We start from the raw sequence: 15658 nt of genomic DNA, 5'->3' as shown, positions 1-15658 counted from the left end.
TCTGTGCACTGATCTCCGTGGCTTGAAATTTTCAGCTCAGTGCTGGTCTCTTACAGTAGTACTACAAAGTGACATTTTATTGCACCGTTGCATGGTTGTGGTCTCAAAAGAATTGCTTTCTTCTTAAATAATAGATTTATTAATCATTGCTCCAGTACACACACAAATGTTGCTTTTTATTAGGAAAAAAAATACAGTTTTTTCTTTTTTGCTTCTTTGCTTTTCTTTTTGGTTTGCAACAGAGTTTCTCATTATATTAAAAAGAAATATGGATGTAGTGACAGTTACCAAGAAGTGGCCTTAAAATATGTCCACAAGCCGGTGGCTTGTTGAAATATGCCATAAAATTCACCACATCTATGCTAACAGTTAGCCCAAGAACAGAGCAAAGGCAAGCACTTCAGCGCAAGCATCGGGCAATCACTGATCACTAGGGAAAAATGTGAGTGGCTGCTGGAGGTTGCTGAAAGAGAAGTTGTTGCACAGAAAATCTTCCAGTTGCTTTGGTTGCTAGCAGAGGTTGCTGTGGTTACATGAAGTTTGCATGGGAAATGCTGACTTGTCTGCAAACACTTGCCAACTGCTCTCAGTAAAGTACTGAAACTTGAAAAAGATAATAATTTGTAAGCAAAAGTTCTCCATTTCTGGTTTGCATCACACTCTTTCCAGTTTCAATATCGCTTGGCAAGTAGTTTGCGTGCAAACGACAGCCAACTGTGATAATCTGCTTGCAACCAAAGCAATCACAAGGAGGTTTTTGTAGTCGCTGACAAATGCTTGCAGACAAAACAGCATCTTGCGTGGAATCTACAGGCAACTATCTGCCAAAGACCAAAACAATCAAAAGGAGGTCTCCGTGACTGATTTCACCTTTCAAGAGTTTGCAACCTTCAGCAGCCAGTCACTGGTTGGGGAATACACATTTTTCCCCGAGCGACTGGAGGTTGCCAGGTGGTTGCTGGCTGATCTCTAGGTTTGCGTGACTGACGACTGAAACAATGAAGCATCTTGCATATCGAGTGAATTTTTCTTAATGTTGTTTCTGTTACATGAAAAGCTTCTTTCTGTTATTATAACTGAAAGGTGTTTCAAATAAAGTAGTCACAAAGGAATGACCTCTCCTTAACCATGTGATTCATCATTGTCTGTTTCACACAACACAGAGGGGTTCAACAATGCATTTTAACAGCTGATTCTGAGGGATCTTAGGGCCATTAAAGGGCCATATTTTCGATTCAATTTTGTACTGTAGGAAGAAATGGTGAGGTGACATATTGTCCATTTTAGCACCTGCACTCTGTGGTACAAGGGCTCTTTGTCCCACTGTGTGGTTACAGAGATAATGTGTTTCTTTTGATGGATATACTCTTGGACTTTGGCCAGAAGAAGCTTAATCTGAGCAAATTCAATAAATACATACAAATTCATTATACTTGAGGAAAGCTGTGTTTTTCAACAACCAATTTTTCAACCAGGGTTATGTTTAGTTTATCTATAGTTCTGTCACACTATATGAATAATATAGTACTATATTATACTATTATATAGTACTAGAATGTCACTAAATGCAAAAAAAACTACCCCAAATAAAGCAGTAGAGACTAGATAGTGAGACAGTGAACATGAATGTAGGATTTAAATATTACAAAACTGGATTTTAAGCCAGGCTTTATGAGAAGGAAACACATTCTACAGACACAAAAAGTCCACTTGATGGCTCTAAGAGGAAAATATCACTTGAAGTATGCAGACATTTTTGTATTTATTCATCTTTTATGTGATAATTGTCCCAAAGTGTATTTTTATTATGATTTACTGCAGCATGTCTCAGACCTACAACCAGTATTTCTGAAGTGTGGCTAGAGCGTGCAAAAAAAGTTTAAATTTCACCCTGCAGATGATAGCAAAAAAAAAAAAAAGAAAAAGAAAAAAAAAAAAGATCTTCAGCCTACTGATCTTCAAAAGAGCGCTACACCACAGAGGTGGACCAGTTTCCAGACAGAAAATAAAATGTCTTTTCTGTGCTGTGCTGATCTTTTTGCAGCCTTACCCGAATTTGGATAAAAGGCAAAAACTGTGGGATGGAAAACAGACTTCATAGAGCTACCACTTCTATTGAGGCAGCAGATATTTTCTTTAATATAGCATCAAATAGCACTACAATAACATAGTGTGGTCAGAGGATGGAACAGTCAACCCTGTGTTACACAGGAGCTTTCCCTAAACCTCGATTCCTAGCTTACATCTTTTCAAATTTCACCTTAAAAAAGGTTGCTATAACATCTTTGATTCTCATTCAGTTAAAATGCATCATAAGCTTTTTTCCCCCCTCACTATCATTACATTCCAATAGAATAATTTCCCTATATTTTTTTCTGTACACTTATCTTTAATGCTACCATAAATTAAGAGCATGCTGCTGCCCTTCACACCAAGGATTACTGCAAAACTGGCACAATACCACCACATGACACCACGTCAGGAACAGAACTTCAGTCACATCACTGTTTGAACACCTCTATCATCCGCTGGAGCTGGAAAGACAGACCCAGAGAAGGACGGCACTGACTTCAACTCAAAGTTTTATCTTGTTTTGGTGTCTGACATCATTGTGGTCCCATCCAATCCTCTGGTCCGAAGGATTCTGGGTTTTAAGTCCCCTTTCTCCCACTTAAAGACTTAACTGGAGAAAATTGGTTGGATCAACAGCAGCACCATCAACGGCCAGGGTTTGATTGAACTCCCTCTGTCCAAAAGCACCATCACTCATTAATTAAGCTTCACACACACGCACACTTGTGCATTTTCTCTTCCTCTGTCCAGAGCAGGTAGGAACCTCCAGTCCAGAAGGGCAAAAGGGCTTCACTTTCATCCTCGATCCCCCACTGAACAGTCGGCACTGCCTCTCTCACAGGCCCCAGTATGGAGCGAGGCTCCTGCGGTCCCTCTCATAAACATCAGGTATGACCCCGTAGGGCGTCTGCACCATCTTAACAGAGTTTCTGCCGAACAGCTTCCTCTCGTACTCGATTAGCTGGCGCCAGAAGCCACCGTTGGGCCTAATGACGGGGCGGCGGGCTTTGACCCAGGCGTGGGCCTCGGCCAGAGACACACGGTGGTACTTCATGAGATACGCCAGACACAGAGAAGCGGAGCGGCTCACTCCCGCTGCACAGTGCACCAACACCGCCCCTCGCTTACGTCCCACACTGTGGATCTTATCGGCCACGCTGTCGAAGTACAAGGAGATGGGGGAGTGGGGCATATCTGCCAGTGGGACCTTTACATATTCCATGTGAGGCCAGTTAAAGTTGGGGAGCTCAATGGTGGCATTGACCACACAGGTGATGCCTTTAGACAGCAGCAGGCTGCGGTTGGAAGCCACGTTTCCTCTGCTGAGGAAGAGGTTGGGGGTGATTTGTGCGATGCCTCCCAGCAGGCTGCCATTTTCGGGCAGCAGCCTCGGTACCGTCGCAGGCACCATGGAGTTGGGATGGTGGTGGTGATGATGATGGTGGAAGAAGCCTTGGCTGCGGGAAGCCATTGAGAAAACAAGTGGACTTTAACAGGAATGGATTTTCTTTTTTCCTTTACAAAATCTTCATGAGTTCAGAGTCATAGTAGTGCAGCGGCACCAGCCAGACAGCTCCTGAAATACAAAAGCAGACTTAGCTTTTATCTAAATTAAACATTTTTCTATTTCAGTGCAGGCTGACAAACATAAAAACACTTCAAGGATGAGTAACGTGACTGCTGTTTGAAAACACTACAAAACAAGGGCACTAAGATCCTTCTTTTGGAGGGCAGAGTGCTGCGAATCCATGAAATGGTTTGGATAAAAAGAGAGAGGAAAAAAAAGGAAATGCTTTTGTAAGAGTGCGTCTTCAAACTTTAAGAACCCAGACAAAAAAAGCTGTTAGAGTCAAAATAGTTTGAACTCATTTAAAAATACGAAGCTGTGAGCCCGCAGCCCCCCGGCTTCACATCACAAAATTATACGAGAGGGGTTTTCAAGAATCCGCCGCGCCGCAGAGACCAGTCACTATACTGTACGTGTCTCAACATTCAGGTCGAATGGCCGCACGCTGAGACGAGCCTCGCTCTGCCATGTGAGCGCAGACGTCCCGCAGGCAAACACTCACCTCATCTCATGTTCATCCATCCACGGCTCCCACATACAGATTACATCTCGTCTCTCTGGCTATTCCACTGCACCAAACAGCAGGGTGGAAGCTAATCACACATACTGTATGATCATACCAAACTTCATTTAAACACACGATTTGCCACCCTAATTTCATTTTCTTTTCTCTCTTTTTTTTTCCTAAAAGGAAAATTACCTCTACTCTCTTTGAGAGTACAGCACATACAAGGAAAATTATATTATGGAAACTGTAATATGACATATACTACTGTATGTGCTCAACTGATGGAAACACCTGTGGCAATGCTTAGACCATCAGCGGAGAACCCACAGCTCCGGGCTGAGCTTCGCACACTGTTGCACTTGTCGTGCGTCATCCACACATCCTGCACCAGTCTAGGCTGGCAGGTCTTTCTCCTTCATTTCTAGTGCGGTCTGGTTAACAAGACGCATGGCAAAAACACTGCCGTGTGCCGTCACCTTGCAGACTGGGATTCTTCTTGTGAATTAAATTCTAATCAAAAGCATGAGTGCGGAAGGTGCAATTAAATTGTGATCGCAGCTTTCAATGCACAAAAGGGTTGCAAGGTAAATCAAATCCTAATCCCTCGTTCCCCCCCTTTGATGAGCGGATGCTTCATTTTAATGCAAGGAAGAGTGTCTGCTATGCTTTTCCATATTTTCTGTCATGTTATTACAACAGTGGACGCTCATGTTCAAATCAAGAGTTCACCACATGTACAGGTAACGTCCCTGTGAGCCAAAATCTTCGTCTTCATTTCTTTTCCTACTCTTGGCTCTGTATGATGTCAAAGAGAGTGTTCATAAAATGTTTCTTAACATGGTCATCTCATGCACACAGCTCTGACTGTGAACAGGGAATCTGCTGTTTAATCCTATCGTTTCTAAGACGCAGCCAATCACAAGGAAGTCAGGTTAAAGGAGGACAGCCTTAACCCTCATTCTACTGACTGGGGTCCATGTAGACCCCCAGAGGTGTATTTTGTCATATCTCACAAATGTTATTATTATTGTTTTGTTTTTAATTGTTCCCAATTTTATGACTTTGTCAATCAATTTGTTTCTTTTTTTCCAAATTCCATTAGGTAATTCTCTTGACTTCATCAAAGCATGAACTTGGTAAAGTGATTGGGAGGAGCACCTGAAGACATGGTTCTCAGCCAGGAGAGGGTAGAGTTCCCGCTCCACGCCAGCAAGAAGTTCAAGTAACTTGGGGTCTCGTTCACGAGTGAGGGGAGGGTGGAGCGGGAGATTGACAGACAGATTGGTCCAGCAGTGTTGCAGATGCCACCTGAGGTGGATCAGGCAGATGTTATTTTTATGGGGTTTCAGCCATGTCCTACTGGGAGGAGGTTGGGGCAGACCCAGGACATACTGTAGCGATGACATTTCTGGGCTGCCTTGCTTTGTGTTTGTTTCAATGATTTTATACTGGTTGTTTTTTTTGTTTTGTTTTTTATATAAATACAACACAAATTTTACCTTAAATTATTGAAAACTAAGCGTTACCATAATCAAAAGGTTGGTAAATACACTGTTGAGTACTAATGTGGAATATACTTCCATAAAAGCTGCAGGCTGCAAGAAAAGTAGATTTTCATTTTACAAAACAACATGATTGAAAATGTAATGTAATAGAAAGGGAGAATGTAGGCATATAAATAATAATGATTTGTTAAGAAATAAGTTTTGATATTATTATTGTTTCTATTACACTGAGGTTAAAGGGAAAGCAGTTAAAATGACTTGTTTCAGGCAGAGGATGTTTTGAGTTGGTGCACAAAGGGATACCATAAAAAACACTTCAAACAAACCTAACCTTGATTTCTGCTGTGATTTTGAATCCAGCCCACAGAAGAATAATGAGTTTGATGTCTGCTCACCATTTTTATGTCACTTTGTTCTCAACAAATTACACAGTGTATGTCAGTAAAGATTTTCAACTGGAACAGTTCATTCATCCAAGAGCTGATGTGTGATTTAAGTGTTCCCTTAAATTCTTTTTAACTTTTACTCAACTCTGGAAGTCAAAGAACAAAAGCATTTAGCTGTAAATCAACATAAAAGGAGCACTTTAAAACCCATAATATAAATAATATCAGTCATATCTTTTATTTTTCCCAACAAGTTTCTCTCTGCCTGCAAGATTGTTAATGATTTTATTGCCTAAAGCTTGCATAGAAAATCAGTAAGTCATGGAGCAGCTAATCTCCCCAAGGGCTAGAAAAGCCTTTCCTTGTATTGCTCACAGCTTTGATATCCCAGCATGGCCTGCTTCCCTTTTAAAAAAAAGAAAAGGAAAAAAGGAACGAAAGGATAAACTAAAATAATGCAAAATAATGCTATCAGCTGTGTTCCTGGTTGCCATCCACCATGGACTTTGCTGTGAAATGGTTGCCATAAACCTGCTGCACCTTCATCCACAGCGCCACCACTTGTGATAAAACAACAAATATGTTTCTCACTGTAGAGCAGTCTCAAAATCACAAGACTACATCAGAGTGTGAACAAGTTTCCTGCAGGAGCATCAAGTGCATAATAAGTACTAGCAGTGATTTACCTCACCTAATGTGACAGTAAATTAATAGATTTTTGGTTTTTGAATTGCTGGCAGCCTAGGCAGCTCTAAATACCAATAATTGAAGATTAACTAATAAGGAAAATCAGTTAAAGTACCACAGACCAACTGCAGCCAAAAATGAGCCACAATTTACTTTTTTAGTCAATTTTAATCATGCAATCACTTCATTTGTTAATGGGGTCTTCGTGGTTTTAATCATTCAATAACGAGTGGTGGGTCCTTCAGTCAAAATGGATGTTAAACCTAAATCAAAAGTTTTATATTACAATGTGAAAAAGTAACTAGCTGAGGAGGATTTTAGAGCTGAACAGGTCTCAGAGACGTCACAAGCAGCAGAACCACAGAACAATAAAGATTTCTGAAACAGACTCTCCCAAATGAGTTATCTTCATTGTTCAGTTCACTTCACCTTTAGCGACTCTTCATAGTGCTTTACTGTCATTTTTGCAGAAAGATTGATATTGTAGCTCAAACTCAGGCACACCTCCCTGTGTAACGATCAGTGAGGAGTAGTCAGTCTATGAACTGAATGACAGACGATGTGTTTTGTTGTTGCTGCTAACTCAAACAATCACTGCTCATTTCCACGTTAAAAAAATGTATGTATGTATGTATGTATGTATGGACCCTAACGACCTCAATATCTCTTAAACCTTATATTTTGAGCAAAATCATTTGGACTCTAAAAGAACTATATTGTATTTTGATAGTCAAATGCCACTGTGACCTTGTAATTCAAATTTCTGGCCAAAACTCAATCACTCTGAAATATAAAGATGACGACACGCACAAAGTGAAAAGGTCAACATCACTTTGACACCATAATTTCAAAAACTTTTCATTACTGAAGAGCCTGGACTAAAGCTAACCACTACGTGACTGAACTGACTCTTTGGTGATCAGCTAATCCATATTCACTAAATACTATATGAGTCTGGAGGACATGGATACAAACTAGTAATTATTCTTTTATAAAGTTTTTGAAGGTATACCAGATCAGCATACACTGGGCCTTAAAAAAGAAAGTGGGACAGGGTCTTAATAATAATAATAATAATAATAATAATAATAATAATAATGAACTGCATTTATATAGCACTTTTTGGGGCCCTCAAAGCGCTTTACAATTCCACTATTCATTCACTCTCACATTCACACACTGGTGGAGGCAAGCTACAGTTGTAGCCACAGCTGCCCTGGGGCAGACTGACAGAAGCGCCGTCGGCCCCTCTGGCCACCACCAGTAGGCAAACGGGTGAAGTGTCTTGCCCAAGGACACAACAACCGAGACTGTCCGAGCCGGGGCTCGAACCGGCAACCTTCCGGTTACAAGACGAACTGCCTTCCCCTCACATACAAAGTCTTGAACCATCAGGCTCTGTCGTATCTTAAAAGACCTCATAGTACAAGGCTATCCTAACAATGCATTGCTGGCTTACTTGTGGTTCGAAGAGTTTCTAAAAGTTGAATGGGAGGCAGAGCCTTCAGCTATTACACCTCTCTCCTGTGGAACCAGCTCTCAGTTTGGGAGACAGACACCCTCTCTACTTTGAAAATTAAGCTTAAAACTAATAGGGCTGGATCAGGTGACTGTGAACCCTCCCTTAGTTATGCTGTCATAGGCTCAAATTCCTGTGGGACTTCATGCACTAAGTACTTCTTCTTCAATCACTTCTATTTGTGCTCTACCTGTTTATATACCATTGAAACATGTCATAAATTTTTTGCCTTTTCTTCCTTATTGTGTGTTTTCCCCATTTCCCTATAGTCTTTTTCTTTTCTCTTTCCTCTTTTTGCCTCGACCTGCAACTAGTCGCAGTGGATGGCTGCACCTCCCTGAGTCTGGTTCCTCTGGGTTCTTTCTGCTAAAAGGGAGTTTTTCCTTCACACCCTCGCAGATTGCTAGCTCATAGTATTATTGTCGGATCTTTAACTTACAGTATAAAATGCCTTGAGGCAACTGTTATTGTGAATTGGCACTATATAAATAAACCTGAACTGAAATAAATTCTTCTCTGTAAAGCACATGAAGGGGTTCTCCACCAGTTCAAGTCCCACACCTTACACCAAATGTGGGACAAGAGACTCATTTGCGATGAAGCTGATAGGGAAAAAAACTGCTTAGAGAAAGATGAAACAGGAAGGGTTGAATAGATGAACTTTCAAAATAAAAATCAGATGATTCTCCACTATTAAAGTTATCCCAGTCCCTAATCTCACCCACATCAGTCTGAGTGTAACATCTCCAGTGACATCTTTCTAAAATAACAAAAGCTAAGCCTGACCTGCGAGCAGATGCCTTGTCGTGAGTCTCTATGTATTGCACAGCTGATGCAATAATTCACAGACAGAGATAACACAAACTGAGTTGCTGGGCAACCAAGTAACCAACAGTGCAACAGCGGTAGCCACATCAATGGGGAAAAGAAGAAAATAAGAAAACCAAATAAGCCCAGGCCCTCTCCAAAGTGCTGATGAACCACAGCGCTGGGCTGTGCTGAGATTTGCTTCATCCACATGGTTATTTATACCCCTGGCAGGGCAGAAGCGGAGGAGGGAGAATTATGCACAGGCTGTCGTCACTGAAAACTCTACTGTACGTTGGAAATGCTGCAGCTCACTGTCAGTCAAATTTACTCTGAGGATTTAAAGGACAGCATTCCAACTTTTACTCTACTACAAATTAGTGCTGAACTTTACAAAAGACCAAATTGAAGTTGTTTTATTATATACATTTTCATTATTATAGCCTCATTACTATAATAGTCAATTCTCCAAGCCAATTATTCTAAACCTATTAACAAAAATAATAAATCCACATTGGAGGCAATCACATTTTTAATTTCTCATTAGGCTACAACTATTTCGACGGTGTCTTTTATGGTTGTGTTTTAGACCATTAAATTCTTAAAACTGATTTGTGAAAAAAAAATCTTTCTGAGAAATCCCAATGAGACATTTCCCTCAAATCACCTAAATTTCGAGTTTTCTTCTTCTGATCTCCTTTATGTTTCAGAAACATCCCCTCTCTCAATCACTCAGATGAATCTGTCAACAGTTGGTGCCACCTCACAAATCTTGTGACGCTGCTCTCTCGCTGGGGAGATTCCTCAGGGGTCCGGTTCCACCTTCGCTAACACAAATTGGAAACGTGACCCACCTGCAGGAAAATTAGAGTGGCGGTCCCGCTGGCAACCTCGTCCTCACGACACTAACGAGTGAAACCTTGATAGAACTGAACTTCCTGACCGAAACGAGATAACTGAAATAGCCGGAGACGGCTGCAGTTTCTCAATAAAAGAGGCAGTCTGCTCAGGTTGAGTGATGTCTGAAAGTGTCTCGGCACAGACTCAATAATGATCTGGGGAGAATGAGCAGCAATGACAGGGACGGTCTTTTTGGGCAAGCAAGGAAGGGCATGGCCTCTCAAATGTCTCCAATGCAGCTGGATTCCAGCACAAACAATGCACACAGTAGCTGCTGTTGGTTCAGAGGAGGGAAAGTTTCGAAACAGAGGGACAAATGCCACATGAGAGTTCGGCTCTGGCACCTTCCTGCTGCAGCAGCACCACCCAGATCCACAATGTCACACCTCAATATGTCGCACCAAGGGGAAAATCACTGATGGCCACAGATGGTCACATGTCATGTAGTAAGAGACAGGATGCCTCCTCCCTTTCCTTTGAGATGTTTTCCACAAATTTGTCTTTAAATGAAACACTTAGTGTCGCTTTTAGAGATTACTCACCGTAGCAGACACATGAGACAGATAAATGGACTCTACTTCTACACAATGGGAAAAAAATGACAGACTGACACAGACTTAACCTTTTATTATCCTTGATTGATTCCACAAGCTGGGAATGTCAAACACTGCCAAAATTAACCAGCAACTCTTCCTATTTGTTTTAAAATATATCAAAAATGTACTAATTTCAGCTTTTTTAAAATGTGAATTGTTCTTGCTTTTCCTTATCACCTTTGATAGTAAACTAGAAATCATTAAATTTTCAGATTTCTTTAAAAAAATTTTTAGAAGCTTTTATTCAGTATTTTACGACATTTTACACACATTTTTACCAGTAGGGAACATGACAAGCAGATAGATTACTACTTTAAACTTTTATAATTAGCCATGTCTCGTTATTTTTCGTTTTCAGCAACCAGTACGAGTCTAGAATGTGGAGTTTGAAGTGAATGACTCCTCAAGTTTAATAATTCAAGAACGAGCCGTGAATGAGGACCGCTCCTCTGCGCACGTTCCTATGCCCGTTCGCGTGCGCGTGACGCGGAGATGTGCTTGCGTTGTGACAAGTTGGGCTGTCGGAAATAGAGAATATTAGTAAGTAGAAAATGCCTGATGGAAGTGTCAGCGACACGTTTGCTTTCCTGGCAGGCGCGCTCGCTTCTCCAGTTTCACTCAGCTTACATCACAAAACTAAAAAGCTGGACATAAACCTGCCCGGAAAACCCATTTTTAAAAAAAAAAAAATAAGTCAAGGCTTTATAAGTAGGCATCTTATATGAGGTCCTCATAATGCCGATAAACTGGCTCAACGTCAGATGGAAAACTCAACTTACCAGTCGACTCTCTCTCAGGCAGAGATGGAGGTTTTCAGAGCGCCTTCGCCGCCTGCACCAAACCGGCGCGCACGGATCTGCTGCTGTCACACATCTACCTCCTGCCAGTCCGCTCATGCACACGGCCGGGTAGAAGGCGAGAGGTTGGCAAACAGCCCGCAACACACAATAACATCACGTGAAAGTCACCAGAAATACAGTACGAGCCATCGGTACATCCGCCTGGTTGTGCGGCGTGCAGAGGGCAGCGCTGCCTCCAGTATAAGGGGTGATCAGTGCCACACAGAGGGGGAGGAGGGGGAGGCAGGAGGAGCATGTTGGCTTACTGAGATGATTCCAGGCTTTTCTATTGGGAGATTCAGCCAGTCTGAAATCTACAGGGCTGTGGCCGAACTATGAATGAGCCTCAAGCTCCAGATTCACCGTCTGAACAAGACTAAGTGCACATAAACCGATTTACTGCACTAGTTTTACAGGAATTTTATAAACTAAGGTGAGCGATCTGTAAAAGTACCTTCACGATGTGTGATCGATTTTTAGGGATGAAAAGCTGGGATCGGAACCAGAGGCAGTGAGACTGATCACAGACTGTGAAACACCCCCCACAGCTGTGGGACTGTCAGAGGGTCAAGTGCATGACGGTTCTTTACACTGGTGATTCTAGAGTTTATTGGGGTTCTAGGCAAAAACAGGTGCCCATCCACTCAGCATTCATCACCACCAGAGTTGGCCCAAAATTTTATGGGTCTTTTAAGCAGAATTTTATTTGGGGACCCTCACCCCCACACAAACCCATCCCCAACTACCCACAGAAGCAAAGCTAATATGACCAGGCTTGATCATTTGTGCATTATGCATCAAACACAACTATTATCATGGTTTACTAGAGTGCTGGAAAGAAATGAAACAAACCAACAGACAGTTCATGTAATTGTTTTTGAAACGCACAAAAGGGCAGAACAGTCACAAAATTTAACATAGGCGTATATATTATTTTTGCATAACAATGCAAAAGTTAAAACAGACACTATGAAATAAATTAACAGAAACTACCTGGTTAGAGCTAACAGCAGGTTACCAACCATAATGCCTGTGGTTTCCACCTTAGCCCACAGACCTTGACTGAACCGAAGGCTCGTGTGACGCTTCCGTTCTCTATCACATCAAGAGTATCTCTCCACTCTGTATGCAGGGTGGACATCAGCACTGAAACTCTGTGAGCTAAATCACAGTAATTTGTTTACAGAGGCATGACTGACACCTAGAAGTACCTACACAAGACACATACACAATCCTTTTTTAATGTAACCCTCAAATTATGACTTTTGTGGGCAGGTGCTGAATTTATTCTTTCTTCTTGCCGTTACAATTATTAAGACAATTATAATTTGAGCGGGTGGTTGTGATGGCAAAATTAGTCCTTGTGGAAAAAGCGGTAAAGAAAAAGTTCAGCTAGAACATAATAAATACTGCATTTAACTCTAGTTCATCACTATGTATGTAGCCCCCAACATCACTGGATATGTAGGATGGCCAGATGGGTGATCAGATTTGAGTCTGTGCTGGCCGTGCTTGTCTCTGTCTGTGATTCTTGAAACTAGAGAGACTGCGGTGGTCATATTCTCGCATGTATGCGACTGTTGTAGAAACTTGTGGCTTTTCGATGCACTGACGTGCCAGCACTGCGGCCAAGCTACTTTACAGTTTGCATTCATTTCCGAAATGAATGAGCAACACTGACAACACCAAGCTTTTCTACTGGAGGTAGATTTTCTAATGTGTGTTTTTATGAAAAATAAAAGTTTGTATGAGCCTTATTATTGTATATTATCACCAAAACAAACAAACACAAAGAATCAATCAGCAGCAACAAAAACAATTGCTGGGTCAGTCAGGAAAAACCTGTTTACATGAACATATTCAAATGACACATTAAAGCTCCCGATAAATACATAGATGCTCCAATTAGTGGAAATCATTCATCATCAGGTGATTGAAAAGTTCATACTACAGCGGTGGAAAAAGAACTTTCTACCCACATTTGAGCTTTGAACAAGTATCTACAGAGACATCTCAGTGAGAACAGACTGAATATAATTGAGAGGTCCTGGAGACCTGTACTGGCATTTCTGAATTGGGAATAATTAGTTTGTATTTACGTCTACTGGTTTTATCTTTCTACAGGTTTAATGCTGTCTCAAGGCTGTGGGGCTGTTGCTGTTAGATGTGCTTTCATTCAATACAATAACAAATATTAAAAAATACACACTTTATGTGTTTAGGTATTTAGCATGTGCAGTACAAATGTGTTTTTACCTGAATGCAACTTTCCAAACTCCAGGGCTAGCTAACACCTGTTTTTTGCTCACGTCGCCCTCATAAACAGCAATGTGTGTCAAAAGTGATGTTACAACTGCACTTTAGTGTCATTTTGAACCATTCTGTTTTTTCCAGACTGGTGAGTATGATGCAGTTGGCGGGGATGTGAGCGTACAGTCATATCTGGCTTTACTGCCATTTCAAGCTTATAGCTGTACAGGAGAGGTTCCCTGGATATAAAGAGGAAGATGCTGCAGCTTGAAAAGATACGACTTCCTGGAGGAAACTGTCAAACTTCTTCAAATCCTATACCAGCGCTGATGAGGAGGTGGCCATGCCTATTGCTCAGGAGAAGACTGCACTAAATCTGGCACACCTTTAAGTCCAGGTAAAAGATGATGAGGCTGTGTGATTTCACAGTTGGCATGTGACATGTGATTATAAAGTAGGCTTTGTTGTTTTGCAATCTAGAACAGACTGTATACCTGAAATATTTACTGTTATTTCAGCTGCAGTTCTGTGTGGTAACCCCTTAATCAAGCCTACTGACCTTAGTTCAGCCATGCTCTGACCACCATTTAGTTTGAAATCTATCACAGCTAATGTAGGCTGACAATGAGTGGAAAGAAAGAAATAATTTATCAGTGTTTTAATTCTATAATCCCAAGAACGTTTCCCACAAGGTTATTGCTATGCTTGATTTAATTAACAAAAAGTCAAGACTATTTATTACTAAAAAGCACTGAATATGATGTAGAAGCATGGTGAGGTGAGAATCAACAATCAGAGGCAGGTGTGCCTCGTATGCTACTGTGTCCCTGGCATCAATCACTCCTCATACAGAAGCTGTGGGAGGATCAAGCACCTCCCTGAAAACTGTGAGCTACAGCTATGGAACAAACAAACCTGTTAATGGAATCACTAAAGTCAGAATGAAACTCGTTTTGCTTCTTTACATGAATACAAACAGGACTTAATGAAGACTACAGACACAGTCACACCAAACTGACACCCACCAGCCAAACTCATTTATTCTACTTATAACCATATTTCTTCTGTCCACGCATCCATCTGGTTATTTGAGGTTGTGGTAGTTTATATTTTGTATAAAATCCTTTTAGGCTTATATATCAGTATATTTGGTGTAACATTTAAAACCAGGATGTGAACTGTTCTTTAAAAAAGTTGTAAGCTCCCCTTGAAAATTTGGTTTGTGAAATTGTGTTTGGGTCTCTAAAACACTGACAATTTACTGTTTTTTTCTATCTGCAACATTAGGCTGTTACTGATTAATTTAAGAGAATGATTCATCACCAATACACTTTAGTAATGATACCAGCATGAATGCTGCGCCCGTGAAGTGTAAAACAGAAAATAAACAAGTTAATGAATGTATGAAGAGCAGCACTCAGGAATCCAAGAGCTGTACTTGCTGAAGTCGTGTTTTCCATTATGACCATCGACATCTTTTTTTTTTTCCAAAAAGGACGCCTCAAGCAAAAGGTGAATCATAGCCATTCAGAGCATAGACACAGCCTGTGTGTTTTATTGTTTTTTAATGGAGTTTATTCTAAATGCAGACAGTAATTTACAAAGTCAGCATATTGAACCGATGCCTTAAACTGTATACTTAACTTTATATGTAGGTCATAGCTCAAGAAAGTAGAGGTTATCTACAGACTTCTGTTTCATCTACAGGAGTCACACCCTCCCAGACTAACTTTTGGCCACCTTGAATGAGACCAGGATTGTTTGTTAACATATTAAAACAGTGTTCCTGTAGCTAAACACTGATTGGAGCACCTTAAGAATTTCTGGTCAGCTAAACTAAGATATACTAGGTATATTTAATCTAAAACACAAAGCTCATTTTTTTTGGCTAACTATAATAAATTAATGCAACTTACTTGTTGTAAAAAATTCACCCCAAAGTGAGACCGTGCAATGTTCATAGAAATACCCAAGAGCTACATCTCAGACTCTACAGGCTTCAGTTAGCATGTTAAATGTTA

The 15658-nt window shown here is 40.9% G+C and overlaps 1 protein-coding gene across 1 annotated transcript; it reads right to left on the bottom strand.

Annotated features, from left to right (window-relative positions):
* Window positions 1-1039: 1039 nt before the first annotated feature.
* dusp14 (dual specificity phosphatase 14) lies at window positions 1040-11636 on the bottom strand. The gene is made up of 2 exons (XM_026193416.1): window positions 11328-11636; window positions 1040-3649 (listed from the first exon to the last, which is right to left on the bottom strand). Exon 2 carries the CDS (start codon window positions 3542-3544, stop codon window positions 2909-2911), a length of 636 nt encoding a protein of 211 aa, XP_026049201.1. The 5' UTR covers window positions 3545-3649; window positions 11328-11636; the 3' UTR covers window positions 1040-2908.
* Window positions 11637-15658: the final 4022 nt, after the last annotated feature.

The sequence above is a fragment of the Astatotilapia calliptera genome, chromosome 14 (genome assembly GCF_900246225.1).
Source record: "Astatotilapia calliptera chromosome 14, fAstCal1.2, whole genome shotgun sequence".
NCBI lineage: Eukaryota > Metazoa > Chordata > Actinopteri > Cichliformes > Cichlidae > Astatotilapia > Astatotilapia calliptera.
This window is presented reverse-complemented; position numbering and strand designations above follow the sequence as displayed.